This window comes from Anas acuta, chromosome 12 (genome assembly GCF_963932015.1).
Source record: "Anas acuta chromosome 12, bAnaAcu1.1, whole genome shotgun sequence".
Classification (NCBI taxonomy): Eukaryota; Metazoa; Chordata; class Aves; order Anseriformes; family Anatidae; genus Anas; species Anas acuta.
The window spans coordinates 3,569,639-3,586,052 of record NC_088990.1 but is presented as its reverse complement, the minus strand read 5'-3'; the positions used below and the strand labels follow the sequence as shown (position 1 = coordinate 3,586,052).

At 38.2% G+C, this 16,414-nt stretch overlaps 1 protein-coding gene across 6 annotated transcripts in view; it reads left to right on the top strand.

Annotated features, from left to right (window-relative positions):
- Positions 1-16,414, top strand: part of ASB7 (ankyrin repeat and SOCS box containing 7) — a 31,698-nt gene that overhangs the window by 10,963 nt on the left and 4,321 nt on the right. For 4 of the 6 annotated variants that reach the window (XM_068695395.1, XM_068695396.1, XM_068695397.1 and 1 more), the window contains one exon: positions 5,664-6,269. In XM_068695395.1, the coding sequence (XP_068551496.1) occupies positions 5,664-6,269 (606 nt within the window). Of the gene's footprint in view, positions 1-5,663; positions 6,270-8,343; positions 8,456-12,305; positions 16,390-16,414 lie in introns of those variants that run through there. The other 2 variants (XR_011100575.1, XR_011100574.1) reach the window with 2 other exon arrangements.

Here is a 16,414-nt window from a genome sequence, read left to right as displayed (position 1 = left end):
TACTGCAAATTCTAAGTATACAATACTGTCAAACCCTCAATGTTGTTACTGGAAGGGGGGGGGAAGCAACTGAATTGTACAAATAAATAACTTAAAAATTCTACTTTTAAAATGTAATACTGTAGATAATTTCAAATCTTCATTTTTATAGGCTGTGGGTCTCAAAATGTATGCTATAACTTTGTGAGCTTGAAGATGAGCTGGAAAAACAAAAGCATAAACCCTATTTATCTTCATTGTATAGGTTTTGCTATTAAATAGCTGCTGGCATGGTGTTTTGTTTTGGTTTTCTATCTTTTGTTGCTTCTGTTTTCTATATGAAGTACAAGCAGAATATAATGCCCAATGAAAACTGTCTGTAATGAGACAGATTCCTTGTGCTGGAAGCAGCACGGAGTTTAATCACCAGGACTAGAAAGTTGAGTAACAAATAGTGTGAGGGTTAGTCATCTACAGCAGCTTTTCTGTAGCTGAGCCTCCCTTCAGAAAATTGGCACTGTTTTGTGCCTTACCTTGTTTTGCCTCAAAACAGAGGCATAAAAGATAATGAGTGTTTAAAACATAATAATGTCACAAGTGAGCTAATAAGCAGTGAATGAGCTGACTGTTAAAAGCGAACGTAATCATGCTTGCCTCGTTAGTGAGAGGTTTGTGTCTACCTTTCTTAAGTCTCCACCTTCCTCCCTCTTGAGAAGTAGATTAGTTTGACATTGGGTGTTAATCCCTTTGGACCCAAGTGATATTGGGGTGAAAAAAGTCATTTTCTGGTATGAAATTTACAGTAAGCAGAATATAGAACTGACTAGAGATGTGTATTGGTAATAAAGGGGAGGGAGTGGATGAAGTTTTGGAGAAAAGAAGGTACTTGAGGGTTAGTGGAAGGACGGGGGAGACTGGTGATAGATGTGATGCCAAAGCCTAGCAGAGCTGGAAATATGTTCATAGGACAGGAATGAGAAAACCATGCTGGGCTGTTGCTGAGGGTAGCGTGCCATGCCTCAGATCTTGGACGCTGGAAGAGCCCTGACATAGGCTTGAGTGGTAGTGAGTTTGAGATGGATTTTGGCTAATAAACACTGAGAAGGAATCTGATCGCTGACCTGGAAATAAGAGGTAGCTTCTTATGGGAGTCATGACCTAGCTGCCTCCTGCTTTTTCTCTCTTCTTCCAGCATTGCTCGCCAGCAAAGAAAAGAGCCAGGGGACAGCATTGTGTATGCAGCTTGGCTGATTGGAGCGGAGGTGGTGGAACAGGAGGAAGCATTTATTTTCTGCTAAACAAGGAGGAGAGACAGATAGATGGGCAGAACGCCTAAAGTAGCAGTTCAAATTGAAGGGTAAAGCCAGCAGAAATAGCAGCTAGGTACAGAGGTTATAGGTCAGATAACAAGTATTCTTATGAAATGTGGAAACTGAAGGGTGGAGAAGCTTAGTTTTCATAAGTGAAAAATAGTGATTTTACTTAAAGTATTTGTCACATTTTAATAAAAGGAAGTTTCTGTGAAGCTAGCTCTTGCTATCCACAGGAACAATCCAAAGTCACAAAGCTCAGTAAGAGAACAAAACAAAAACTGGGGATGTAGTTTTCAGTGATCTTAGATTTTTTGCATAGCATAGCAAGCTTTTTTTTTCCCCCTTTAAATGTATTCTTTGCTTTTAAAATAAGGTATTGTCTGTTTCAATATAACACTGCACAAAACCAGTTTGTTTAATTCCCATCACAGTTAGCACAGTTAGTAACCACCAGCTAAGGTCCTGAAAGCATGCAGTTGCTATCTGTCTCTTGGTGATAACTCTCAACGTTAATTGAGCAGGACAGCTTCTTGTTACTTGTGTTAAAGTGAAAATGATTTGCTAAAGCTCTCAGAAACTGAAAAGTAACGGAAGTATCTAAGCAGATGTATTTATTTTTAGTCTTGGCTGCAAGGTGCCTAGCTTTAAGGTCATGGAGAATCCAGGAGAAACTAAAGAATGGCAAATGCTCATCCCTCCCTAAAGCTCAGAGTGGTCTTGTGTAGTAATGCCTTTGTGGATGTCTTTTGTATCAATGTCCTAAAAATTAGTCATGCAGTAGCCATGTTTCTAAACCACGTTTCTAAACCACATGGTCAGAATTAAGTCCTAGCTGGGGGGAGTTTGCTTGAAATAACAGAAGTGCTTTATGAAGCCAGAAGCACTGCTTTCTTGGCTTCCCAAATGAGACTGATAGAGTAAGCTAATGAAAGTGTCATGAAAGAAGGGAAGCTGTCCCACTGAGCAGTAAATTAAAACTAAAATTTTAGACTTTTCTTTAGGAATCTATATGTTCTGTAGATTACAGTATTAAAAATGAGTCTCATTAACAGTTGAGTTTAAATGACTAGTTTAGGTCCCCAGCTTTAAAATGAACTAAGATCACGAGTATCATTGTGTTGCAATTTTCTGTCTCAAGTGAGGTTGATTATAGTAATTCAGTACCCTTGATAAGCAGCTCAAGGTTTATGTCACTGTATTTTGCATTATATTTAAGAACATTAGAAGTGACCAAATGCAGCTGTTCATATTTCTAGATTCTGCTATCCCCAAATTTATGGGAAGCTTGAGAAGAAATAACTATAATTGTCAAACAATCAGGATGGAGGCAAGATAAAGAAATGCTGGCAAGTGCTGGCTTCATCCCTTCCTAGTTAAATACGCTTGTACCAGGTACTTTTTTACCCCTCTGCAGAATCTGAAAGGTAAGCTAAGTGAATTCTTTCCCAATTCATTTCTACCTTGCTTGCATTCCAGGGGGAGAGAGTTACTTTACAATATGTTGAAGACTTTTTTTTTTTTTTTTATATTTTAAAAAAGTATAGCAACCAAAGTTTTTAAGAAAACATCAGCTTTGCAGTATTCTTTTTGCTAATACAGGGACTGAAAGGATAGAAATTGTATGTGATATAACACAGGTCCAACTTCTGCTAAAAAGCCCTTATGCAGTTCAAAAGTTTTACAGGAGGTGGCAGCAAGACATTTGCTGAGTAGCAGCAGATAATGTTTTGGTCTTGTTAAAATTGCTTCCTTAATCAAGGGGGTAACTGCTACCCTTAGCTCACTAAAAGCCCATAATCTTAACAGGAATCACAATATTTTTATTGTGAGTTTTTGTTACCAGGCTTGGTTTTGGAAGGTTAGTTGTTTGTGTTCCCTCGTTGCCCAGGTAAGACATTTCTTTCCTATTCTTCTTGAGACACTTGTCTTACGTGACATTGTATTTTTTTGTTTGACCTTAATGTGATGAAATTTTGAGAGGAGAGAAAATACGGAAAGGAACTTAAAATCATGGAGAAGGCACATCCTTATTTTGTGAACTAAACCGTAGCTTGTGGATTACAACTTGTATAAAAATATTTGTACACACATGCACACAATTTGGGGCAGATCTGATTGACTTCAGAAATGGCATAGACTAAGCAGGCTAGCAGCAATATCTTGTGCCTCAGCTAGAAGGAAGAAATGATTGACTTGCATGCCCAAAACGGAGTGGAAGAGAGAAGGCAGAATATGAAACAGTGCTTGTCAATTTTATATTTTAACTATTTTTGTGAAAAATGGCCCTGGCTGCTGCTGTCTCCTTCTGTTATGTCCAACTTTCTCCCTAATTCTGCTTCTCAGAATGTATCATCCCTCTGCATCTTAATTCTCATGCTTGTGCTACTAACTTTATCTATCACCAGTCAGGAGTTAATCTAGAATAGTCTGAGCAGTGCAAAGAAAGATCCTGGGAGCAGCTCACATCACTTTGATGCAGTGTCTCAGTCTTCAATGACTGTGTGGGTTGTACTGATTCTCTGCGAAAATACCTGACACCGTCATAGTGCAGGTTAGCAACCACCTATTCAGTCAAGGTCGTCTTTTTCCTGCCAACCTGTGGATGCTTCGGCAATTGCTTTAACTCAGGTTAGTGTAACTTTACAGGGCACTGAAACTCCTGCTTTTCAGCAAAGACTAGGAAGTAGGCTGTTTACCAAGGCACTTTCCTTAATCTGTCTTTCGTTATTTCTAGGTTCCTACTCTATTTACTTAATAGAGGCCGTTCTTACGTGTTATTTCTACATGTGCTATTTTAATTGCCTAGCCAGACTCCACTAGTTTGTGTTGTTTTTTTCCTTCCTTCAGTCTTCTCTTTAAATCTTAAAAATTCCTTAGAGCTGCTGGATCACCTTTGCAGCTGTGTTCTGAACTCTGTCTTTCCTGCACTATTATTTTGGCAGGGCATCTGTCTCAGTGTGTTATCTGGATGTGGTTGCAGTACATCCATATTGGGAAGCTCATTCCTGTTTCCTGATGGCACGTTTGCATGTTCAGACCATCATTAGATCTAGACTAAACTAGTTTGTAGTTCACACTGTGAACTTAACTCGCTTATATAGATGAGGAATCCACAAAGAACTCAATGCCAAGGTGCAAGGACAGCGCTGTCAAGATTAGGGAAGGTGGGCAGGCACCCTTACGCTTGTCGGCTCTTAGAGATGATTTGTTCTTTGTGCTGCAAATGTTGTGTGTTTATGGAGCGGAAACAAATACAAGGAACTATGAAGAACAGGACCCAGCAGTTGTTTCAGTAGATGCTGCACAGGCATATTAAAAATATGTCAGCTTAATGCTAGTCTCTTGTGCAGACAGTATCTCCTTTTACCAGCTGGGAAGCTTAGGTTAGGAAAGTGCCTCAAACTTCCAAGCTGTGGTTTGTACTCTTCACCATCCGTTAGGCAACATCTACCGATGCTGGAAGGAGAAAGCTTGCAGCCTGGCTTGTTTTCTAGCTGAGAAAGGGTAATGAGGCACGCACCTTTCCTCCAGTAATTAGTTGGGTACGTGGGAATAGTCATTTGATTTACAAGTCTGGGTGTGCTGAGGAAATTAAGTAAATTGATTTGGTTAAGTTCTGTTTTTAAATTCATAAATCAGATGATGTTTTTGTGCTGTGTTGGGGTGCGTGGGGGGCTATCTGTCTAATCACTTGTACTCTGCACTAACATTTCTCCTGACTCCTTCCATACGTGGTTGCTTACATTCCTGTAAAATCTAAAATTTTTGTAAAAGTATAAATTCAGAACAGATTCATCATTTATAAAAACAAATTTTATCAAGATAATCTAAAATAACATATATCCTACATGCTTTGGAAATCCTGCAGACCACAGAGAAACATTTTACCTAATACAGTATTACACCCTAAAAACAATACAATCCTGCCAGACCACAAAACATCCGCAATTTGGGACAGCAGATGTTTCTACACATGCTTCTTTTTAAGACCAAGAAGCAACACAAGGGAAAATAAAAAAGCTCAGCATTGAGAAAGAAATGTAATATTACAGAGCTGGAGGAAAACTGGATGGACAGAGATTTGAGTAATTAGCCTAAGAGTGCTAGAAAGATGTGGAAAACTATTTGTCAAATGGAAACATATGTATATGAAAGAAAAGGTCTTTTTTGTGTAATTCTTTCATAAATATAATTTAGCTTTTTCTTTAAAATAGCATTTGGTTCTTGAAAGCAAGAATTATTTTGAAGTACAAAAAAAATCCTGTCTTGTTATGCCTGAAAAGAATAACATTCAATCATTTGATTATTTGTTTGCAGCTCTGGATTACTGTAACGCCTTCTAATTATTTTTTAATTTTATTTTAACTTCAGCTGATCCCACAGTTAAGGACTTAATTGGAGGCTTCACTGCTCTGCATTATGCAGCCATGCATGGCCGAGCGAGGATTGCACGCTTGATGTTGGAATCTGAATATAGAAGTGACATTATTAATGCAAAAAGCAACGATGGTTGGACTCCCCTCCATGTAGCAGCCCACTATGGCAGAGACTCATTTGTCAGGCTCCTGTTGGAGTTCAAGGCTGAGGTTGATCCGCTCAGTGATAAAGGTACCACACCGCTCCAGCTGGCCATTATCCGAGAGAGGTCAAGCTGTGTGAAAATCCTCCTGGATCACAATGCCAACATCGACATTCAAAATGGTTTCCTGTTACGATACGCTGTGATCAAAAGCAATCACTCGTACTGCCGAATGTTCCTTCAGAGAGGGGCGGACACAAACTTGGGTCGCTTGGAAGATGGACAGACGCCCTTACACTTGTCTGCTCTTAGAGATGATGTGCTTTGTGCACAAATGTTATATAATTACGGAGCGGACACTAACACAAGGAACTATGAAGGACAGACCCCACTGGCTGTTTCAATAAGTATTTCTGGAAGTAGCCGACCCTGTCTGGATTTCTTACAAGAAGTGACAAGTATGTATGTAAGAAAAGTTAATGACGGGACACAATGTCCTCTAAAAGCCTTCTTTGAATTTAGCCCCAGAAAAAAATGCTTCCTCTCTGCCCCTTGATGCTATTTAAATGCACTAGACAGTTTCTGGGAAGGTGAAGGGATTGTGAAACTGGGAATCTCTTACTTGGCGAAGGTGCTACTGTTGAGTATATTTCATTTCAATTAGTCTTGTTTAAGTATCAGCAGGAAGCATAAATTAAAAAGAAAAGTGAACTGTAAAACTAGTTTTATTAATGGCCTTAGCACATAAGATGTTTGGGTTTTGCTTTTCTTTTTTTTAGGGTCTTTTGCGTGTTTAGCACCGTGCAAATGCTCTGCTGTTGCTGGCTTTTTCATCTGGCAATACAACTGGGGCAGGAAAAGAGCTTTTGCTGCATTTTGCTCTCCCACGTTCCCTCTCCTCTCCCCTACACCAGACAACAAAGTGGCATAGTTTATTCGTGCGGCTCGGGGGATTCATATGCTGTGTAGCTCTGATTTGATTTTGGTGGTATCTCTGAAAATTGAAAAGGATTTGAACTCATCGTCACTTCTGACACTTAACCTGAGAGTATTCTGCTGCTAATGTTCTGATCGGTTTTGTTTGTCAGTTTTGGTGTGCTAGGCCTGCTGGAAGTTTTCTTATACTCCATTCTACATGCAATAATGTTATCCAATTACAGTATTACCTAAAAGCATTTAGGAACTGCTTATTAGCAATTAGCAGGAGTTTAATGCAATTTATCAAGCTATCTTAACATGTTTATCATCCAGCTAGGATGATCTGAACAGAGAAGGGTGGGGTATGTCATGTATCATCTTTTTCCCTGTGGTGGTTACTCTTTTTTTTTTTTTTCCCCGTGGTAGTTTTGTTGAGAATTAAGCACCCTGTATTTTCTGCAAAGAAACTGCGATTTAGTGTGGGTTGGGGTGAATCAGCTGCGATCTGTTGTCAGTAAATGACACAAAAAAGCATTTGGAATTTCATTTTTGTTTTCCCGATTTGTGGTGGTGCTTTTGCTTATATCTGAAATACAAAGAGAATTTTTGGAAAGGTAGGAGTTGATGAAATCAATCAGTTACGTTTATTTCTTAGTATTTTACTTCGCCTGTCCCTTTTCATTCATACACATTTCTTCCAGCTTTCCTTTTTGGGAGCCACTCACTATGTAGTAGCACAGTCAGGGTTATTAGTAGATGATATAATACCAGACTTGCAATTTTTCACAGTCTTAGAACATAGCCCTAAGCGTGAAGGGCTATTCAGTTTTTCTCAATGTCTACAGGCTGATTCAGAAAGTTGGGAATCAGTCCTGTAGCTTATATTTAGGTTGCAGGTTCCATACCTTAAGGCTTTAAAGGACTCATTTCATTCAAGTGAGAAATAAATTCTGCAACAAAGAAGGCAGCTTAAATTCGTGGCAAACAGAACAGTCCTGGAACTATTTCAATTTTGTGCTGATGGAGGGAGAACTGGGAAAGCAGGGAGGACTAGTGCTGACAAAAACACTTCAGCTTTGTGCTTCTGAGCAAAATTATTATGAATATGTGTTTACAAACAGCTATAAACAGACTCTGCTGCCCTTATTATAAATCTACAAACACTGTCTTCCACTGTTTTCATGAATAATCATTGCAATGAGATGGTGTAGGAGAGAAAATGGGTAAAGAATGAGCTGGGATTTTGGTAGTTCCCAATTAGATCAGACTGTATACAGGGAATTGTTGAGCGCTTACCCTGTAGCACTTCGGGGAAGAATCTGTCTATTGTAATATGTATTTACTGGGGAGGGGGGGAATTACAAATTATTATTATTTTTTTTTTTTTAGAGAAGTCTTACTGAAATTATCTCTTGTGGTTGGTAACAGTGCCTGGATCTTAGGGCTTAACAGGAATTTCTAGTTTGCTTAATTGAAAATTATACTCCATGCTTAATGCAGAAATCTGTAGCTGCAAGTTTTATATGTGGGTCCAGAGGCTGAAGAATATATTTAATTGTAAAGCAAGAACTAGTTTTTACTTGCAGTACATTTCACTTTTTTTTTTTTTTTAAGTTTACAGATTAACATATGTAAATTCTGAAAGTTATCAAACTGATTTCTTCCAGTGAAAGCACTTGCGTGCTTCAGATAAAAGGAATATTATTTAGCAGTCTGCATATGAAATGTAAGTTGCTATTTTTGTTGTTTTATCCTGAGAAAACATATTTTTACATTTTCAGATCCCCAGAAACAGTTTTGTTTTGGTACATCCTGTAATGGGTAATAATCGCATCCTTTAGTCTAGGTCCATAGTTGCAAATAGCAGGCAGGAGACCAAGCTCTCAGAAATACTTAGTATTGACTCTGAAAGTTGGTAAGTTTAGCACCTTTGGATTTTGCTTGCTTTGTTGCTGGAAGTCTGATACCCTTCCTGGTTGTAGGTGGACATTCCTTTACTCTTAGAATAATTTCAAGAAGAACAAAATTATTCTGTAGTTGCATCTCAATATTTAAGCATGAATTTGGAAGTTGAGAACAATTAAGTTTTTAGTCATTTGATGCTTAGACAGTTGCTCTTACCTCCTTTTTTTTCCTTACTCATTTTTGTATTATTAAAAAAATTCCCAGTGAAAAAAGCACTACTGAAAGATACTTAATTATTTATTGCCTTCCTCTTCTTTTATGAGTTTTCCGTATTACACTTTTGCACTCCAAAAACAATTACTAGTAGCTGCAATAGTATCTGAGATCATCTGATAAAGAGCTTGTTTTTAGAATACTGAAGTGTTATTCTTCAGTTGTACAGGATCTGTACCTGCCTCTTCAAGACTGTTGGTGGGTTAAGGTTGGAAAGCACTAATGCAAAATTGAGATGCATACTGAATGGAAAATTAAAAGGAATGCCTCTCTATATAAAGATAGAGATGCATTTATTATTTATTTTTTTTAGTCTTGTATGTGTCTGCAGAATTAACCTGTGCATTTCCAGGCTTGGATGGAATATTGAGGTTAATGTTGAATGAGATTTGAGAATATTAAAGCTAACAAATGAGAATGCATTTTTCCTACCTCTAGCAAGTATTAGAAAAATGTACTTAAAAGTTTAAATAAATTTTAAGATGCTAGAAACTGAAGTATGATCTAAAAAAAGAAAAAAGCTCGAACCTTTTCTTTCTTCCCATAGCACTCATTTAATTTAATCACTGTTCAGATAACATAGCAGACAAGAGAGTCTATGACTAGCCATGCGAGTTGCCTGTCTGTGTTGAGGCAGATAGTGAAGTAAATGGATATGGCCACAGTAGTGTAATATGGCAAGTATGTTAACGGGTATCAAAGAACTAGTTTCAGATCTGGAACAAGATCTAAAGATCACTGAATGAATGAAATTACAAATATTTCATCTGCATTCAATTTTTTTATTTTCCAAAGGACAAATCTTTGGCTTGGATTAGAGAGTATATTTTTATGTGTAGAAGATTTATGTGACAATGTAAACCTGCAGAAAATTTTAGACAAAAGTCCTGCTGAGGAAATTATTATATATTCTTTGCCTTTATCCTTTTGTTAAATAAAGATGACTTTATTTTCACTAGACTTTTTTTTTTTTTTTTTTTTTTTAACTGGAAGAACATTTTTAAAAGGATCTCTGCATAGTTTAAACATCTATGAATACGGGAGTGTAGTGAATTAAATAGATCTCTACATATTTTATTATGTGGGTAACTGCAGAGGAAACAATATCTTCATGTTTGTTATAACACAGAGGAAACTTACTGGAATTGCAAGTTTTGACTGCTTCCTTGGGTGCTGCCAGAAGCCTTGCACTAATGAATGTGGTTTGCTTTGTCATCCGGAGTTATGCAGGGAACTGGGGTAGGACAGTTAGTTTTCATTTTAGCTGGATCTGTAATAAACAAATATTGTCTGAATCATGATTACTTTCTGCAGATTGCAGGTAAATATTTTGTGAAGACCAGTGTAGTTTTTGATAACTTCGTTTAAAAAAAAAAAAAAACAACAACATGGCCTTATTGCTTTCTTCCTAGGAAAAAAAAAAAAAAGGTAACTTTTGATTAATTATTTAACTCTCAGATCAGAATTACTTAGTGTGATGTTTTAAAATGTAATTACTAAATTAGACCACAGTTCAGTGCTTACCTTAAGCAGTTGAATTATTTTTTTATATTGTTGGATGCTTTGGAAGGTTTTTGGTCCAAAACCACTCCTCTTTGGTGCATATTTTTTGTGCCAGAAATACTGGAATTTAATAGATATGCAGAAATCACTATGAAAAATTAGTTTTCAAAGAGTAACGAAAGTATAAGTAGTGCTCAGGTATTTCTAACAAAGGCACAAAATTAAACCAGAACTTTTTAAGAAGTTTGTATGATACCCAGTTACAGTGATTAATTAAAAGCTATCTTTGCCCTTTTGAGCTAGTTACTAGTTGGAGGAATACATGTATGTTTGCTTTCTCCCTCTCTGTAGATGCAGTCCTGCATGTCTTGTATCAACATATTTCAGACAAATTCTTGATACAAATTGATATACATCTTGATACTGTTGTAGCTTTTTTTCTGGCATCCTGAGTGCCAAAACCAAAAATCCTCCATAGTTTTTTAGCTTGTTTTGTGTTTATTTACATGATTATTTTTTTTTATACTAGAGTACAAGCAACTGCATTTTCTAAGCTATTAGCGACCCACTCCTGTTGTGGTGAGCGACCAATTCCTGTTCAGTTCAGCTGTATCTATTTCCTAGGTGATTGCATCCTTGCAGTAGGATCCTGCTTGCTTATGCATCCTCAGTGGTGCCTTTTTTGGCTGATGGGGATGTATGTTAACCTGTGCCACTGGCTTTTTGAATGTGAGTTTCCAGTAGATATGGTCAGTTCTCTTAAGTCTTTCCTGCTCTCCCTCTGTCCCCCAGCTCTGGAAGCCAACAGACTTAGCTAAATCTAGTTGCTGAATGAGTTCAGTAGTTAGCTGAAGATACAAACACTGCCATACTTCAGAGGAACTGAGCTGCTGCCAGCTATAAGTCAGTCTGCTTTCAACTTCCTTTAGTATTTCACCAAACTTGAAGTTTTGTTTGTAACTAAAAGGAAACTACCAAGTGGTTTCTTGCTACTGTTTTCAGCCTTTCACAATTCCCAGGAGAGGCAGAGGCTCAATTTGAGAAATACTACTGTAAGCTTTCTGGAGAAATGTATTAATATTGCAGAGAAAACTGTGGGCAGAGAAAACTGTGGGCAAAACACAAAATTGCTGTTCCTGTTCATTTTCTGACTTCTTCAGAAGTTGCCTATCCCCTTCAAACAAGTGATACTGATTGTTTGCTTTTAAAAGGACTCTAATTTTTCTTCTTTTTAGTAGGGGAAACAGAAAAACAGAGAGGATTTTCTAACAGCTTACAATTGCATAAATTGTAGTTACTACTAATCACTCTGCTGGGTAACAGCATGGAGCTGTTCGTGGTAACTGCTCTTGTATCTTCCATGGAGGGGGGTGATAGGCAGTGCCCCCTTCTCCACCTTCATAAGACTTTTGCTTAAAACTGGGTAAGACACTCCTTAAGAGCCAGCTTTGTCAGGGGTACTAAGACCTAATATTATGCCAATGATCCTTAACTATAGACAGTGACAGGTTAGTCTTTTGTTTGTTGGGGAGCATGTCTACATAGGAGAAATGGCCTGGCACAGTTCTAAATGGATAAGCTGTGGAGAAGTCATTACAACAACACACAATTCTTTGCGTAGGTAGGAATCCTAAACTTTGCAGAATTTGTTGGGGGAATATTCCTGTGTACGTGTGGCCTAGTAGTGTATGCTGTCTAGAAAGACGGTACTATATCCAAATTATGTCCGTAGATACATAAATACGTGACACAGAATTAATAGTGTTTATTGAGAAAGGCCAACATTTTTCAGGCTTTGATTTTTAAACGCTCTCTGTGTCCTATCCCTTCATTGTGGCTGTTACAAAGCTATGTTCTCCTCCATCCTCATCCATCTCTGTCACTTGAATCCACAGATGTGACTTCTTCAAAACACAATTGCTAGCAGAAAAATTCTGAAGACCACCGATGAATAAGCAATACATTAGATTCTGATCACACCCTTCGAATTAGTGTTGAGGAGACTAACGTAAGATAAAAGTACAGCATTCCCCAAAATGAAAGCTTCCACATCTGTACAAACGGGATGTGCCAAGGGCCAGGTTTGTGGTTGTGCTGGTCGTGGGTATGGGATGGGGAACGGGTGAAGGCCGGAGGAAGATGAACCAGGCCCCACTCAGGCCTTTGGGTAGGCTTTGGGGCCTGGTGGAGAAGACCACGCAACCCCTGCTTTTACATGTCCTCGTCACAGAGCTGCCAGCCTTCCTCTGTCTACAGCTCTTAGACACACATTTTAAAATAAAAGCTTGGCTGGTTCATGATGTAGGATGCCCAGAGATAAACCACTGCAATGTTCTAAAGAACTGGGACCCTTTACTCCGCTATTTTTAAAGAGCTTCAAAGCTCGCTGTTTACCTTGTCCCTCCCAGCTCTTGTAACTAATGCACACGGATGTTAAAGAAATTGTTTGTGCTCAATAAAACAAGAGGCCCAAGTTTAACTGTATTGAAATTGAGCTTGCTGGTAAATTATTTGAGGATATAATGAACATTACCGTGACTTCAGACTTCCGTGAGTGAAGCTGGGGCTTGCACAGAGGCCAGCTCTGTTTGAAACAACTTGTCTGCAGAAGATCTTGAAACTGCAGAAAGAAAAAGAAGAATGTATTGAATGGAAATTCACAACTAATTGTAACAAGTTGTTGTAGTTAAAACATGCATTTTTGTCCTCTTGTTTTACCAGAGGCGGCCAATCTGTTAATAGTAATTTTAAAAAGCATTATTTCATTATTTCTTAATAATTAGTTAAGGGGAAAAAAAATGTCTGGAACTTTGTGACCAGTTGAACCGAGTTAGGAAAACGATTAAACTTTTACATACTGAGGTCTGCTACCTGTAGAGAGAACAAACTTTTTAAAAAAAACTTTATTTTATAATCCCATGTTTTACATTTCTTCTGTTCGGAAGAAACTTTTCCGTCATGCTTGGGAAACTACACAAGAGGTGTGTTGGTGGGGATTTCTGCTTCCCATTACCGCACATAGCATGAGCTATGGAAAACAAAGATAAGCTATACTTCTCTTTTTTGTGTAGTTAATACTTTATTTTCTGTCACCTTAAAGCTTGCAAAATAAATCTGCAGAAGTATCTAACTCATTTCTGTGAACACACGAGCAAATCTTCAGCTTCCCAGCAGCTGCAGGTGTTTGCTGCCCGCTTACATAGCAGCCCTACAATAACCTGGCTGCTCCAGGATATAGCAGCACTGCTGGGGCTGAAGTGTCCCTTGGACGCTGGATCAAGAATTTTATTTATTTTTAAGGTGATTGTTAGTGGAACTAGTTTTATGTCACACTTGCGTAACCACAGTAATTAGGTCAATCTTAATGATTGTAATTTTTTTTTTTTAATTCTCTTTTCTATCTTATTTGCTTAAACAACTTTCCAAACTTGTGATGTAGGATATAACCAAAATTGTTGTTTTGTAATCTTTTTTAAACATAACTTTATTCAATGCTTAACTTGCCGTACTTTGCCAAATTACTAATAACATTTTTCATTTGCCAAACTAAGGTTCACTGACGTTGGTCCGTAATCCTTTTTTTTTTTCTTTTTCATTCAGATGCAATCAAGAATGAGTAAGTGTTCTAGACACCGTTTCTAATAAATCACAAATGCATTAATAACCCTGGAATTTGTAAGGCGTGACCTAAGACACTAACAGCCACTAGATGTAGCAACTGGTGCTTAACACTGGAAATGTCCATTGTTAACACATTCCCAGGAAATATTTTTAGGCTTATCAGGGGAAAATGTCATACATTTGATAATCGGGTCTTTTTGAATTAGCTGGTGACCAATTTCTTCTGGGTATTTTAAGTTGTCTGTTCTATTTTGCTCTCAAGAAATCCACAGGATGTTAATTAAAAGGCATTTGTTTCTGAAACCAGAAATCATTGTCTCATAGCTGTATTATTGTGTACTCTTATACAGAAAATACAGATTTATAGTCCTCTGTAGCCTCTAATGCTGCTGTTTGCAGTTAACTTCTGAGAACCCCGCTTTCATTCACATTTAATGTATTAGAACTCTTTCTTTATCACCATAAGGATTCCTCTGCTTGGTTTCTTACCAAAAATAACTTTTCCTCAAGCTTGAGCATTCATCTGTTGTCCAAATTGTATAAATCCATTCCTTTGAGTGGTGAAAAAAACACCAGTGGACAAAGTAATTACTGATCTGTATTGGAGCTAATTACATTTAGCTACTGTGGTGATAAGTATAATAAAAGTATTATAAACTGATACAAAAAAACTCCCAATTTTCATGCTCTCTAATTTCCAATCCAATTTCTTTAAAAACAGACTGAGACTATTTTCCTGCATTACTTCTGCTAGCTTACCTTGGATAATTTTAGTGCTTAAGATAAATCCAAGCATATACCTGTCTGTCAGCCCATTTCTATAGAAAAACCCACACGGGGGAAGAAAGAGGGGAACTGCCTGTAAAGGGTAACTGAAACCATCTACAAAAATGCCCGAAGTAGAAAACAGGAAATAGTTTTGTAATCTCTTTACTCTGTGCTTACCAGGAACATCTAATAAACCCGTAACGTCAAGGTCTATTTAGCCGAGAGGCTTATCGCTGACTAGGAGGAGGATGGAAGGGTCGGGGCTGCCGTGCGTGCGGCGGAGGCTGGGATCAACCCTCTCGTCCCACCCCAACAGGTTTGGTGCCCGGTGATGCCTGGAGCCCTGACAGAAGGCATTCCTTGTTCCCCAAGCACCTCCTCTAATTGGTGCCAGCTCAGAGCTAATTGGAAAGGTCCATCTAGCTTACTTAAATTGACTTCTGATGCTTTGTACTGCTTTTTAAAGACGTGATGGGTCAAACAGCTCAATAAAATCACCATACTTTTCTCTGTGAAGGCAAGCACCGTCCTTTACCGTTAATAATTATACAGGTAATAGGTCGCAGTAGGGTGCTCCACTGGTGACAGGTTGTCTGGCTGTTGGCATAAGCACCTGCCTCGTGTGTTGGGATAAGCGTTGTGATTTGGGCAGTCATGGGGTGACATAGCTGCGTAAGGCTCCTTCCTCGCGCCGTGACGCAGTTAAGTCAGCGATCAAAACATCAACCTTGTGTTATTGGGGTAACTTCGAAAAAAGATGCAGAATAAGAAATGAGAATAAGAAAAAATAAGAATAAGAAAAAGGTACGAAGGCAGGCAGCTAGTTTGGGCAGAGGTTTGGAGTGGCTCCTGTTGGAGAAATTTTTAAATTAAGTAAATATCTTCAGCTTTTGAAAGAGATACCGAGCATGAGTGGAGGACGGAGAATAATATAAAGGTATGTAACGTCGTGATTGGCGTGAGAACTATTATTTATTATTTTTTGTGTGACTTCAAGAATGCTAGGCACTCGACAAAGCGATCAGGAAGCAGATCTAAAATAAATAAAAGTACTTTGTAGTTTTCCAGCCAACGCCTCGTTATATTGTGAAATTTGTTGCCACAGGATGTTTTGGATACTGAAAGTATGAATGGGTTCAAAAAACATTAGACAGATTTACAGAGGGCATGCCATTCACAGCTATTAAAGACCCAGATCTGTGTGCAATCTCTGCTTCAGGAAGGCCTGGAGCCACTGGTGCTGAAAGCTAGAAGGGTACATTGGGACAGGATTTCTCAATGTCTCTTGTTCTGATCTTTTTTTTTTTTTTTTTTTCCTTCCCACTTCTTCCTTGGGATCCATTACTGGGTACGCTGAGATGCAAGGCTAGATTAACCTTTCTTGTGTTATATTGCATGGGGGACCATTTTTCAAGGTGTTTGACTTCTAACAGTTTCCTGAATAGAGTTTGAAAGGGAACCAGTTATTTTGGAAAATCCTTGCCAGAAATTCATGTTTGTGTGATGTCAGTAAAGCTTTTCCTCTGTAGACAGCGGTTAACTCATATTTTCATCTCGTTCTGTTTGACGAGGTTGCGGTTGCATCCAAAGCCTAAAGGCTTTGTCTTTTCATTAA